This window comes from Entelurus aequoreus, linkage group LG02 (assembly GCF_033978785.1).
Source record: "Entelurus aequoreus isolate RoL-2023_Sb linkage group LG02, RoL_Eaeq_v1.1, whole genome shotgun sequence".
Classification (NCBI taxonomy): Eukaryota; Metazoa; Chordata; class Actinopteri; order Syngnathiformes; family Syngnathidae; genus Entelurus; species Entelurus aequoreus.
The window spans coordinates 45,659,396-45,674,862 of record NC_084732.1 but is presented as its reverse complement, the minus strand read 5'-3'; the positions used below and the strand labels follow the sequence as shown (position 1 = coordinate 45,674,862).

The following is a 15,467-nucleotide window of genomic DNA, read 5'->3' as shown; positions in this document are numbered from 1 at the left end:
AAGTGAAGTAAGTGGAAACATAGTGGCTTAACAGCAAGGTTTTAAGATTGTGTAATATGGCCAACTTTGTCCCAATCCACTAGCTAGTCATTTAATCTAAAATCGAATCATCAACTCGCATGTTTAAACAGTTGCTCAGCCCAATTCTAGAAGTCGTGTGGCTTTCCGAAGTCCCCAGTCCATTTTAACTACGCTACATGGAAACTTTGACTAATCCTTTTTTTCTTTTTTTTTTTTTCTTTAAAGATAAAGACGATATGTCATCAGATGATTTGTGTATGTCATCTCGTTGATGAAATGATATCTGTGGCATGGCAGCCAGGGAATCCTGGTGAAGTAGCTCAGCACACAGCTGCTACCTTCAAGTAAGCCCCTCCCTAAACTGTCAACCCCGTCCTGACTGGTGGGGTGGAGGACAGATGGCAAACCCCAGGGGACAGGTATTGTTTCCTTTGGTTATCCTTCGACCCTCCCTGTCATCCTCTGCAGGGATCTCATTGTCATGCAGGCTTGGTAACTTATCTAAAGTGAGCTATCGCATCCAGATGAGAAAGAAAAAGAGGCTTACCAGTGAGTGAAGCGAATTCTCATAATTTGGAGAAGATGGGGTCTGTCCACTAGCACGAGGCCACTGGTTGGTACCTAAGCGAAGAGAGAGAGGTGCACTGTAGGTCAGTTCTTGAGTGATGCAGCTGTTTCTGCTTCACATCAACATGTCTGATAGCTTTGTCCTGCTTCACCAACTACACATAACTGACACGCATGATAACAGTCATAACACGCCGACATCCCAATTTCCTGTAGTCGACTTGATACGGGGGGATATTTTTGTCATTAAGGACCCAATTGCATCACTTCCTGATGGCTGTGCAGCACCCTGACACATGAGTTTGTCCAACGCCCACCTCCATCTCCTCCATCTCTAGCTAGTTTACAGAAAGGAAGGACAAGAATATGACTGGGGACAAATATGATTTTTAACACGTTACCTCATAACGCCATTTAAAATGCTGATTGGAGGGATTACAAAATGCACTCTTTGATGAATGACCTTAGTCAAGGTTTGGGATTGAGGCAATGTGTCAACCATGTTGGTTCAATAAAGTTCATGCACTATAGTAGTGATGGATTGCTAGCGAATGATACAGCTTTTAGAGTTGGCTCTTTTAGAGTAACAAGTAATTTTTTTCTGTTTTTCAGTTAAAGCTGCACAATGACAAACACATTTCGGGAGAACATCTGCACCGTAACACAGTGTGGCGCATTTTTGTAGCAGTGATAAAGTTGTTTATACGGCCACCCTCAGTGTGACCTGTATGGCTGTTGATCAAGTATGTCTTGCAGTCACTTACGTGTGTCTGCAGAAGCCTCATACAACATGTGACTTGTCCGGCACGCTGTTTGTATGGTGAAAAAGCGGATGCGACGACATGTTGTAGAGAACGCTAAAGGCAGTGCCGTCACGGCACGCCCTTAATATTGTTGTCTGGGTGAAAATCGGGAGGAATTCGGGAGAATGGTTGCCCCGGGAGATTATCGGGAGGGGCACTGAAATTCGGGAGTTTCCCGGAAAAATCGGGAGGGTTGGCAAGTATGTTGCTAGGGCGGGAAAGCCATTCAAAGAAGGTGAATTCATTAAAAAGTGCATGTTAGATTTTTTTTAAGAAATCTTTTCTTGCGGCCCAGCTTCACCCAGTTTCTGCATCCAGTGGCCCCCAGGTAAATTGAGTTTGAGACCCCTAGTTTAAAATGTACGGTGCCAAGTGTTCAGGCGAGGCAAAAGGGGAAGAGACGTATTACACACAACACAGTCATAAGCACACATACAGGATGAAGGGAGACAGGGTAGAGTGCGAGAACGTTACTACATAATTAGAGACTACCCGCGAGAAAGGTGAGGAAAATTAGCAGCCCGAAACAAAAGTTAAGGCACTTTGTGTTTATCAAAGCCAGTCTGCACCGAAGACTAGAAAAACAATATTTACCAATGCTGCTTTTTCTTTTTGTTTTGCACATTTCACTTACATATTCTTATACAATGTTTTGTTACTGTTGTATTTGACTGTTAAAAGTTGACAATTTATAAGATTGGATTGGATCAGATTGGATCTTTTTGTTTAAATGACCTGGGATTTTGTTATTTTTTCCGTCAGAAATTTGTTCCATGTTGAGTATATTTAGTCATATAAATAATTAACATTTGTGATATTTTTAAATTAGGATAGGACAGGACAGACTTATAGAACAGTTAACTTAAAGGGGAACTGCACTTTCTTCGCATCGTTCACAATCATTATGAGAGACAAGAAGACATGTCTTTTAGTTAGGATTTTAAAGATGATAAAAAACGCTTGAAAGATGTGGCTAATGAGAGTCACCATTGTAGCCTACAAAACCCCTTAAAAAAACTTTAAATTTAAAGTTAAAGTACCAACGAATGTCACACACACACTAGGCGTGGTGAAATTTGTCCTCTGCATTTGACCCATCCCCTTGTTCACCCCCTGGGAAGTGAGGGGAGCAGTGGGCAGCAGCGGTGGGCGCACCCAGGAATCATTTTTGGTGATTTAACCACCAATTCCAACTCTTGATGCTGAGTGCCAAGCAGGGAGGTAATGGGTCCCATATTTATAGTCTTTGGCAGGGGTCACCAACGCGGTGCCCGCGGACACCAGGTAGCCCGTAAGGACCAGATGAGTAGCCCGCTGGCCTGTTCTAAAAATAGCTCAAATAGCTGCACTTACCAGTGGGCTGCCTCTATTTTTTTAATTTTATTTATTTACTAGCAAGCTAGTCTCGCTGTGCTCGACATTTTTAATTCTAAGAGAGACAAAACTCAAATAGAATTCGAAAATCCAAGAAAATATTTTAAGACTTGGTCTTCACTTGTTTAAATGAATTCATTATTTTTTTTACTTTGCTTCTTATAACTTTCAGAAAGACAATTTTAGAGAAAAAATACAACCTTAAAAATTATTTTAGGATTTTTAAACACATATACCTTTTTACCTTTTAAATTTCTTCCTCTTATTTCCTGACAATTTAAATCAATGTTCAAGTATTTTTTTTTTTTTATTGTAAAGAATTATAAATACATTTTAATTTAATTATTCATTATAGCTTCTGTTTTTTCGACGAAGAATATTTGTGAAATATTTCTTCAAACTTATGATTAAAATTCAAAAAAATTATTCCGGCAAATCTAGAAAATCTGTAGAATCAAATTTAAATCTTATTTCAAAGTCTTTTGAATTTCTTTTAAAATTTTTGTTCTGGAAAATCTAGAATAACGATTTGTCTTTGTTAGAAATATAGCTTTGTCCAATTTGTTATATATTCTAACAGTGCAGATTGGATTTTAACCTATTTAAAACATGTCATCCAAATTCTAAAATGAATCTTAATCAGGAAAAATTACTAATGATGTTCCATAAATTCTTTTTTTAATTTTTTCAAAAAGATTCGAATTAGCTAGTTTTTCTCTTCTTTTTTTCGGTTGAATTTTGAATTTTAAAGAGTCGAAATTGAAGATAAACTATGTTTCAAAATTTGTCATTTTTTTCGTGTTTTCTCCTCTTTTAAACCGTTCAATTAAGTGTAAATATCATTAATTATTAATAATAACACAGAGTTAAAGGTAAATTGAGCAAATTGGCTATTTCTGGCAATTAATTTAAGTGTGTATCAAACTGGTAGCCCTTCGCATTAATCAGTACCCAAGAAGTAGCTCGTGGTTTCAAAAAGGTTGGTGACCCCTGGTCTTTGGTATGACTCGGCCGGGGTTTGAACTCCCAACCTACCGATCTCAGGGCGGACACTCTAACGTTTTATATACACACTGCAAGTCTTAGCCAAGGATGTCATTGTAGCTTGTACAGCCCTTTGAGACACTTGTGATTAAGGGCTATATAAATAAACTTTGATTGATTGATTAATATATATATATATATATATATATATATATATATATATATATATATATATATATATATATATATATATATAATGTAGTAACAGACACGTTCATAACAATATGTAATATGTTCAATATTTACCGTATTTTGGTCATTTTATGCATTACCGGAACTTCTTTCCTCTGCACATTTATTTCCATAGCAGTGCACTTCCGACTTCCGGCAACAAATGTGTGTTCCTACTTCCGGAAACAAACTTGAGTGTGTTCTAATCATGGCAGACTTGGTAACAAACAAAGAAGAAGACTATTTCTAGACAAATGAGGATTCACAACATTATCTTTTTGAAGCTGAATACACTAAGGAGCGAGCACGAAGATGTTGAAACGTTGGAGCAGATGGAAGATGACAGAGTGAGGTCTGCGTGACTCAAAGCTGCAAATGTGGAAGTTGGAGCCACGCCATGCCGACATATATACCGAAAAAAATGCCAAACGCACAACTGTCCATCGAGTGAGTCACTTAATATTAATCATGATACATGCAGCACACCATACTATTGTTAGTACAACTACATACACTGTCGAGCTAGCTGTGTACAAACAAAACATGAAATGTGGGTTAAGACTTTACAGACACTGCAGTATAATTGTTCATGTTTTTCAGTCAGTACAGATTGGTGTCCTATCGCATCGTGTTGTGCACTATAAACTCAACAACAACTGAAGTAGAAGCTAGCTTACCTCTTGCTGTAGCTAGCTTATGGCTAACATCGTCCCAAAACGATGTATTACTACGCTACAAAAATAGTTCCTCAGTGTTTGCTCTTACAATAACAATGTCGCTACAGCTTGGGTATTATGCAGGTTACGGAACGTAAATGAAGTATTGTTGCCGGTTCTTGGTCACATTTTTAAAGTGACTTAGAGGCAGAATGGATTGCTCCAATTAGCTGCATTGCTAGCCACCTCAAACAAGCCGATTATTACAAATTAGAATGCAAAAAAACCCAAACCTTTCATCTTCTTGTCTCTCTCTTGTCTCTCATGATAGTGAACAATAGGCAAAAAAATGTTTTAAAGTGCAGTTCCTCTTTAAAACATTGCCAGTACAGTCATCCCTCGCCAACATCGCGCTTCAAAGTTTGAGGCTTTAATCTATCCCAGATTTTTTTAAGCATATTGCACACATTTTTTTTACTTGAATTAAGCTTCCTTAAGCATAATATTGGTTAAATGAACAAAAAATAGCAATACTACAGTAGTATTAGCCAACAGATGAGACCAAACTAATCAGAGCGCACTGTTCAGTATTGTGGCCGCTGATTGGCTCAGCCTCAGGCAGCATTACTACATTGGATTAAAGTAGTGTAAAGGTGACTAAAGGGTATTATTTCATGTCTAAAGGGCTCTCATAATGTTAAAAAAAACATATTTAGAAGGTTTTTATGCTCTAACTATGACAATATTTAATTTATAATTTATAATTATATTAATATACTATAATATACTACTTCACAGACAATATTTTACCACACTCACACAGTGTTTAACAAGGGTTTACTGTACAGTTAACAAGGGGTCCATGATGTTAACGGTTTGACTCAGGACCAAATTGCTTTCTAATATAGCCTTGAAATACTTTTAAATAACATTCTCTCTTTAAAAAATCCAGTAAATGTCTCACTTCACATGTCTCTCTCTGTCATCACTTGGTATAATGACTCCAGTAGAGAGGATGAAAAGAACTTTAGTTGGGCCTCATCTTGCTGCCAGATGAGTGAGGCATGAACCACAGACTGAGGGACACAGAAAGCCTACAGGGTTAATTTTCTATCTCTTATCTGATGAGTACTGCTGTGCACCATAAACACCCTAAAGATCAATGGGTATTGTGTGTTACGTCAAGGTTTTACTAAAACATTCCATTATAAACCTCACAGTACTTATATGCATTTTACTGTATAAAATATTTGAATGCCACTGGCATCCTTGGAGTTTGCTGAGTCAAAGCTACACTTTTTACCAGCTGGCAGAGAAATGAAACCATTTGCAACCCTGTGTGTGTGTTGGCAGAACAGCTGTCCACAGGGCCGAGCAACAGCTGAGGGATGAAGACAGCATAGGTAGGGACAGCTGTCACCAGTCCATTACCATACATGACACAACTGTCCATTAAAAAAAACACACTGGGCTTTCCTGCTTACCCTCTCTCTCTTTATGCCACTGCAAGTCTTCAGAAGTCCTTCAAAGACTTTGTCACAACTGTACATTCTCTTTTTTATGATGTTAGAACTGACCACATAGTCCATTAAAAATGAACTATAGCCAAAGAGTCACAGGCCACTTTTATAAACCCTAGAATATTTTTCTAAGTCCAAAAACTAAATATGAAGAGCTTTTCATTGATGTAATTCAAAACCACTTCAAACAAATCTTTTTAAATCCTTAAGCAGCTCGAAAGCCATAGCCTCTGTGCTTTTCATTTCCCTATTGTTGTTCCGGGGTTTGTCATTACCATTTCAGTCACTTCAAAAAGAATAAGAATAAGAATCTAAGCAAACATAAATGTTATACTGGCAGTTCGTGTCAGGCAAGCATGAAAGCTCTAGGCAAAAGATGTCACCAGCAGGAAATCATCTGGTGAAGCTTCCTTAAAGGATACTGGACACAAAAAGTCAGGTACTGATTTAAGATGCAGGGGAGTTGTTATCAACTTTGGGGCACCTTGCACAATGTGCATCACATGGTGTCTCAGCAAGATGTGCAGATTGAGAGCAGCTGGCCACTAAATCTGCTAGACACCCTCTCCTCTCTTTGTTGTTTAGGTTCACTGACAAATATTTCTGATAACAAAAAAACCCCCAGACAAATGTTTCTACTGCATGCGGTCCCAACCCATACGGAAAGAGGTGGATGAACTGCCCAGTTGTAGACTGAGCGTAGATAATGACTGGAGAATGATAGTTTAAATCTATAGTGACTGAATAAATCCTGTACATGTTGGAATATTTTAGGGAAGCACAACAGTGGAACCTCCAAATTTGAAAACCTCCTAAAGAATGACATTTTGTATTTTCTGACTTATAAATATTGTTACAACGTTGGATACTCTGGATGTGTTAACAATGCCAAAACATCAAATCATAAGGTTCAGGCATTAAGTCCCTTTATTTATGAAATGACAATGAATTCAATTAAAATGAAATTCAACAATTTGGTGCATTTCCAAACAGCTAAAATTATGTATAAAGCAAACTATAACCTGCTACCCAAGAATGTACAACAATTCTTCTCGACAAAAGAGGAGAAATATAACCTTAGAGGAATATCTAATTTAAAACATTTGTATGCTTGTACCACACTTAAAACCTTTAGTATATCAGTATGTGGAATTAAATTATGGAATGGATTAACCAAAGAAATCAAACAAAGCACCAATATGATTCAGTTTAAGAGATTGTTCAAACTACAAGTGTTCACAAAGTAACAGAACAATAATTATGATGAACATCTTGAACCCTTTTTTTCTTAAATTGAGACAAAGATTATTTATGTATTTAATATTTGTTTACTTACTATGGTATATTATTATTTATTATTTATTTGTTCACTGTTCTGCTACAGAGAACAAGGAAATGGGATACAATTGCTATGGTATGAAAAGGGGTAGGATTAAATAAGCTCTGCTTCTTCCTACTCCTTTTCGGACGTGCTGTAATGAAACAACTGGAATTGTGTGATGCATTAAATTGTATCGTATGCATGTTCGAAATAAACTGAAACTGAACTGAACTGAAGTCAAGCTCTCAGCCATAGGAGAGCTCCTTCACCATCTGCTGGAATCAAACCTGGAACCTCCTTCAAGTTGCTGGCACGAAAATGTCTTTACTTAAAGGTCCAACCATTATTATGACTCAAATAAATCTGATTCTTTAACTTTTTTTTTGTGCTGCCACCAAAGTAACGTTCAAATGATGGGAAAGAGAGAAATTGTGACGATGAATGACCAAGGAAGAAAAAATGCTTATTGTGACAAAAAAAAGTACAAGTGTCTCTGTACTGGCTCCGTAGTAAAACATTACAACATAACCGGTAATAAGCTGAACAGTATGAAACCAACTATGAGCTTAATCTAGATCTAGATCTGACCAATCTAAGTCTATGAGCACAAACTGATGAAGCCTACTCAGATGAGAGGCGAAACGTCTTCTAGGACAAACCAAACCAAGTCCAGTTGCGATCGATTGAATGCCCTGAGATTACAATGACCTGGATGAATGAGAACATTCATAGAAAACTATAAGCTGTGTTTAGACTCACCTCTGAGACAAACTAGTCTCCTTCTGCAAGTTTGTCAATGTTAATGGTGGGTATACAATTTATTGCTCTTAACTTTTACTATACTAAATTGATGTATATGTACTTCAACACGTGATGTGTAGTCTACTGGCCTTCAACCAGCCTCCATTTCCACTTCCTTACTTCTTCTCGTCTCGCAGAATCATGAGGTGAGTATTTTTTTTTTAGTTTTGTTTTTATAAACATTATTCAACTTCTTTTACACTTGCAAAACAATTAAGAATATTAAAATGTAACCTAAAACATGCTTGTTCAGTTAATAACTGTTTGATTGAACTGGAAAATATGATTCCCCCCCCCAGGATTTCCTATGGAACACTGGAACTGGAGCCATATCCAAGGATGTACCGTCATAGGTTAGTATGCATGACACCCTACCAAAGGAATAAAGTATATACCTGGCCTTAAAGACGCGTTGCCGGAAGCCGTCACCACAGTCCCTGTTGAGCCAGCGCCTGCTGTGGCTGTGAGAGGTGAAGGAGAACCCACAGGTGTCGAAGGGTTAGAGGGAAAACTACTGCTCGTGTGGTCAGGTGAGTAAATCTGCTGGGTCAGAAAAAAAACAGAGAGGCACTTAGAAGTAGAAGGACTTTGCTTTAACACAGCCGCATGTTGCACCATAAGTTTTACAGCTGTGAGCAATTTATAGAAAAAAGTCATAAATTGGTGGGTATTTTACGAGCAGGGATGTCATGAAAATGATGGCTTTACTGAAATGATCCATAAATCATTTTTACTTTCATGTTTTGCTCACTGTGAGCTTATGGAAAAAGACAATAATGCTTTTGATGTTAAACTAAATAGGCAAATAAATTGTAATCAAATACATGAAAAAATGAATAAATAAACAAGAACATAAAAACAACATTTAATTAAATGTCTTTTAGATAAATAAAACGTATGTATTATTATAGTAGAAATAAAAACTAAAGGCCTGTGTTGATTTGTTTGAATTAGTTATGCACATAAGAGTTTAGGTTCATGTTTAACAGGCAGGCTTTTGAGAAATGCCTTGGTTAACTTTGTTGACAATCAGACTAATTACAGGATCATTAGTTTGTCTGAGGATCCTATTTGGGTTACACTGAGGACACAAAGTTCTAAGATAACAGCAATTACAAGAAGATTGTGTCTTCAACTCCTCAAAAGATTTGATTTGTATAAGTAAACCTTTTAATCAGAGGATATTGTGCATAATGGAACATGTCTCTGAGAAAAGGGAGTTGTAATTTGATCCTTGCTAATTAGCAAAAAAACGCCGTAGACAGACGTAGATTTCTCTTGAAGTCATGATGAAATTGAGCTGTCAGGAAAATGTGTTGACTTCTTTGGAGATGATAGAATGCTCTATTAATCTCCTTGTCAATCTTGATCTTTAGTTTTTTAATCAGCATGGAGTATCAGGCAAAAGCTAAGTGTTGAAGAGGATGAAGAAGAGTGAATGGCTATTTGAGCCTGTCTGCAGTCAGAGAGCTTGGTTTTTTCAAGGTCGGCTGCAGGGCCAAATCCTGCCGGAGAATGACATGATACTGGCCCCCGAGTTCAGTAAAACTTGGGAGACAAATATTTTTGCAGCAATTTAAAAAAAAAAGTTTTCCTGTTTTATAGAGAAACTATGACCGGTGTAAACACATTCGAATACCCTTGTATTGACATTTTAACGTCCTAAATTGTTTTATGGGTCACATTTTCTGGTTCTTAAAATAAGAATACTAGTTAAAGGAGAAGTCTAGACCATTAGTCTTTAGCTGACTGGAAATTTGGCCCCTAAATAACTGAGTTGAATATCCCTGCTGTACACTCTCAGACATGCAAGTCCGTTGAAAACTAACCAGGATTAATAACGTGCTCATCATTGTGTCAAATACCAACAAGACACAGCACAAATCCCCACACATGCCGCAGTTTCTCAAAAGCAAGTAGTTTATAACCGTGACTTCTGACCAAACAATATATGGCCAAGGACACTGCATTGAAAGCGAAACACGGCCTATTTTACTGGAACAAATGAAGCCCCGCCTCATCATCAGTTACACACCCGCAGGCGGCGAGGGGCCAATAAGCACGGCCAAATTTAAAAAGGGCGGTGAACAAAAGCTCTACAAAGGGTGGCCCGTGGAGTTGAGCCACAGCAGTTTTAAACTCCCCAGTACCTCTGCTACACCCAACCACCCCCACCCTGTCCAATCGTGTCCATTTCACTTCAGCTTTGTCATGCTAAAAGAATTGAGTCTGAAAATATAAAGGACTTAATGTGTTATTATTACCACTCCTAAACTAATATTTAGCACACAAATTCAGAAAAAAAGCTGTGCAGCCTCTGCACTGGTTATGGAAAAGTATAGGTTTTCATTGTACAAACGTAATACAAATATGTCATTTCAGACTTTGACTTCATGCACAAAAATCAAAAGCTGCTGTTGGAGGAGTTTAGGAAATTAAAAGGAGAGTTCAGGACAAAAGCCCAATATGGTATGGAGCAGATATTCAAATACTGTCGCACAGAAAGGATTTCCTGCCAATTGAGCCATGTCCCCAAGTGATTAACATAACTATTTCATTACAAATACATGCCTGTGTTAAAAATGTTGAATATTAAGCCTGCAAATATTTCAGTAAAATGACGATTTTCATTTAATTCACCAAGAGTTCAGAAAGGATTGGAGAAAGGCAATCTCAGTGGATTATTACATAAAGGAGTAGTACATTAGACAGTAAAGCTCAAAATTATACAAGCTTTGACCTAAAAAGAAGCACAATTGCTCACAGAATTTAGCTCAGGGTAAAGATTGCACATCTACACTAATCCACTGTGATTCTATTAGATCAGATATCACATAAAACTAAGCTTGCATTAAATGTGTGTGGTAGCAACTCACCGAGGCCAAAGCCTTGCCAAGTGCGTCTCCAGTCTGCGAGCTTCCAGTGGCATTCCCCCGATTTGCAGCAGCTTTTAAAGTGCAGAGTGAGTCAATCAGTAAACACATTAAGACAAATGAATTCAAATCACAATAAGCGTTGAAAAAGGCAGACTTTAAAATGAGCCACTACATTTGTATTAAGCTACTAAAACATACCCATGACCCCGTCTACGTTGTTGACCGTCGGGGTGTGTGTTTCAGAGACGAATGGTGACGTGGTTGTGTTGCTTCTATGGAAGCTGGACATGGGAGGAAGACTGGCATTGACGTCTGGGGAAACGGAGTGTGCTGGGTAGTTCTGAAAAAACCCACCACATTCGACTTTGAAAGTGTGCAGTAGGACTGATTTTACGTGTAAATTTAGCTGTGTTCAGCAAATGTGCAGGTGGGAATTATCTAAATAAATGCATTAAATTACAATGTATACCATCTTAGCTGTGATGGCAAACATGTCTAAGGAAGAAGGGCCCTAAGGTCATACAACTTGAAATGTGACCCAAAACAATCTGCCTTTTGTGCCGTCTCGTCTCGGACTCGGGTGAGATTCCAATAGCTTAGCTGTTAGCATGGCTTCTGGTAGCCTGCTGCACTTTTGCTCGGTGTGTCGCATTTTTAGCCTAGTTCGCCTGTTCCTCACTGATAATAACATTTGAAATTAATGTCGTTTATTGCAGCAACTTGAAGAGGCGGCTCGCACTGTGTATGGACATTAGGGCTGTGAATCTTTGGGCACAGTATATCCCGCCCTCTTACGGCTGTAATGACTAGGCTGACCATACGTCCTCTTTTCCCCGGACATGTCCTCTTTTGCGGTGGTGTCCGGGCGGGGTTTCTTAAATGCCTCAAATGTCCGGCATTATGAATTAGGGTTGCGTGTATTTTCAATGTACGTTCAGGGTTAAGTTAAGAAGGGGTTAAAAAAAAAAACTGAAGGTGCGCGCACGTAGCAACATTCGTGAGGGAGGGGCAGAGACACAGAGCGAGAGAGTTAGTGAGTGGAGAGAGACATGAAAACAAGAAATGCCTAAACGTAAATGCAACTTTACGGATGATTTGCGGGAAAAGTATTCGTGTTTTCGTCCTGGCCGCTACACATGGGAAGCAGAATGCACTGTGTGCAAAGCAGGAACGTATGTATCTGTGGCAAATAAAGGGGCCAACGATCTACAAGCCCATATCGACACTATAAAGCACAAAACAGCTGTGCAGGGCGAGAGCTCGTCTGCTGTTTTTTGTTTAAATTTAATTAACTTGTTTTGAGGCATTATTTATGTTTACATTATATACAAGAGGTTATTTTGAATATTTCTACCTCTGCACTTTTTTTTCCAAAACTGTGAATGTTAGAGAATATAAGTGTGACTTATTTTGTTATACTGTTAAGCAGTGTTGGCGTTAACGCACTTTTTGTGTCTTTTTAACGCATTAAAATCAGAAAGGACGCAGATTATTAATTTTTTTTTAAAAATGTTTACCATTTGTGGCCCACAGCTAATGTTTTAAAGGCCCACGGCACATTCTAAAAATACTATTAAAATTAACAAAAACATAACAAAAGTGAAATAAAAAAGCTTAAAGGTGAAATGTAATTTAGAAAAAGTTGCAATGTTGACTAATAAAACAAAGCTATTTTTTTTCTTTCAAACGGTCATTGCTCAAAACATAATATTGAATCAAAATCAATGTTGTTATGAATTATTGACCTATGAAAGGTTCCGATTACTTCACATCAAATATTCCACTTTGAAAAATATTTTTGGTGGAAGATGTTGCATATTTTGTGTGTTTGCCATAAAAAACGTAGTTTTGTTTGACAAAAAAGGGCGGAAAACAAACAAACAAAAAAAACAACATAAAAAAAACTAAAACATTTTGAAATGAGGAATAGATCTGAAGTTGATGTAGACTCCAGAGATTTAAGCGTTAAATATAAAATGTATGTATGCCCTGGCACATCATTATCATCATTTCATGACCCAAGCAAAACACTTTTTACACTTTTATACTGAAATAAATACACCTACAACATATTAAATAAAAACATAGAAAAAACTAGCAGCAGTGGTAAAGTTTAGATCAATGAAGGAAAGAAGAAAGTGAATGAATGTTTATAACAGAATACATTTACATATTTATACACATTTGTTTTCTTTTGTATTATCTTTTTTAATGAATTAAGTAACGTTTATGACAACCTTTTTCCAAAGCACAATATAGAATGTGAGATATAACAGGATAATGCATACATTTGTCATTTGTTTTTAAAACGCTTACAAAAAAGTGGGACCCCAAAAATTTACTGTGGGACCCCATTTTTATGACTTGATGGGGTCCCTGGGACCTCATTTTGAAAATTCCTAGCGCCAACACTGCTGTCAACAGAGGAGAAAAAACGCTTTATTTAAAAAAAAATATTATTTATAAAGCAAGTTCGAGTATCATTGGCAAATTTTCACCTAGTCCCGGCCTTGGCGTGCTGCCCGCCTTGGCACGCATATATGTGTCCTCTTTTTGGGATTTCAGAATATGGTCAGCCTAGTAATGACGCAATTATGTAAATATAGACAATTGTCAAACAAATGTGTTCTGTTAAACCACTAATGGTAAAATAAACTGGCCGGTGGTGTTCTTGTTATATTTTTTGCTTTAAAAAATGTCATGTGAGGAAGTTACAAACAGCACCTTTAATAAAGTCAAATACAAAAAAGAACCAAGAGAAGTATCACACACTTCTCTTTTCTTAAGTAAATATGGGCATCTACATCAACAACATTATTTGACAGACTGGCTGGAAAGGACAGATTGAAATAAAGAAAAAAAAAAAAACACAGTTTTTAAATTTTTTGAATTGATTAAAAATTAATTTGACTTTTTATTTTTTGACACCCCTAATGAACATGCATTCACAGTTAGCAACTGATCGGCAGCCGATCGATTAGAGCACCACTAGTGGCATCTTTTCGTGTGCAGCTAAAGTTCCTCTTGGCTGCAGTCATATGACGTACATGCGCAGCCAGTAAGCCATTTTTAAAATGTATTCTTAAAAAAAAGATATATATATATTTTTAAATGTATTTAGATTTATAATAAATAAAAATCGTGATATGGATGTGAATCTATTTTTTTCAGCAGCGCTACTTGACGCAAGGCACGAAAATAGATTTATTTACATCAATGATGACGAATCGCCACAGGTCTAGTTAAAACCGAGTGTTTAAATGTTTTTATTTTTGACTGACTGTGAGCTACATATTTTTACACTTTAATGATGAAGCTGTGCCTTGGAACAGTTTATATAAATTTATATTATTATTATTTTTAATCTAAAATGAAAAAATGTTGACTGGTGTCCCGTGACAGAAGGTGTTTGATTTTAGAGGTTCCACTGTATAATTGGTCTTAAACATGTCCATATCCATTCGGGTGGGGCGGGGGACCACAGTTGATTGTCTTACCAGACGGTCATGTGAGTGCAGGCTGCTGTAGTTTCCCGACTGTGGCATGTGAGACGAAGAGCCTGTAAGCATTCCTCCATAGCCGGGCTGACTAATCCCATTGGTGGAGTTCCATGGGTCAGATGAATTGTGGGTACCATCTAATGATAAAACATGTGTAGAAATTCACACAAGTGAAGGCCACAGAGTGTAATGAAGTCCCAACAGAAAAGCTTAATGAAGCCTTAAAAACCCTCAACACTGGATCATCCACCAAGCTTGGGCTGAAACATGATCCTGGTTCTGGACACAGCTGAGATAATAGATAAGTAAAACAAAGTAGCAAATATGTTTTAATGTCTAGGGAGAGTCAGGAAAGATGGAGTGCTGACCCCAGTTTAACAGTGTAACTGCATAAATCTGTCAGTGGAGTCTTCAAAAGCAGCCTATTATTGTTATTCTAACTGATGATTAATTGTACCGGTACTATTTTTTAAAGCATGATCTAAAAAAAATACTACCTCACTTACCAAAGAAAGTGCTGGCAAACATACTGCTTGAGGGCTTAGGAGAAGAGTAGGAGGGCGAATCTCTGTTAAAGTCCTCTGAGTTTGGAGATGGTGCGTACACCTGAAAAACAAAACATCAGTATTATTAGTTATGAAGCTTTTTATTGTTCATAATAAGGCCAGACAGTATGGGATCGTATTCAAATGACATATTAACCAAGCTACAGTCAATCGGTGGGACTAGAGGAAGACATGTTCAATATTATGAACCTAAATACAGAAATTGTGAATGTTTGCTGGGTGTGCATCTATTAAAATCTTGAGCAAG

The 15,467-nt window shown here is 37.4% G+C and overlaps 1 protein-coding gene across 4 annotated transcripts in view; it reads right to left on the bottom strand.

The window, feature by feature from the left end:
* The window catches only part of tcf12 (transcription factor 12), a 206,672-nt gene that overhangs the window by 19,936 nt on the left and 171,269 nt on the right, over positions 1 to 15,467 (bottom strand). For all 4 annotated transcript variants that reach the window (XM_062027644.1, XM_062027653.1, XM_062027662.1 and 1 more), the window contains 6 exons: positions 15,161 to 15,260; positions 14,652 to 14,791; positions 11,353 to 11,494; positions 11,155 to 11,225; positions 8,674 to 8,818; positions 569 to 642 (listed from right to left, as the gene is read on the bottom strand). In XM_062027644.1, coding sequence (XP_061883628.1) covers positions 569 to 642; positions 8,674 to 8,818; positions 11,155 to 11,225; positions 11,353 to 11,494; positions 14,652 to 14,791; positions 15,161 to 15,260 — 672 coding nt within the window. The remainder of the gene's footprint in view (positions 1 to 568; positions 643 to 8,673; positions 8,819 to 11,154; positions 11,226 to 11,352; positions 11,495 to 14,651; positions 14,792 to 15,160; positions 15,261 to 15,467) is intronic.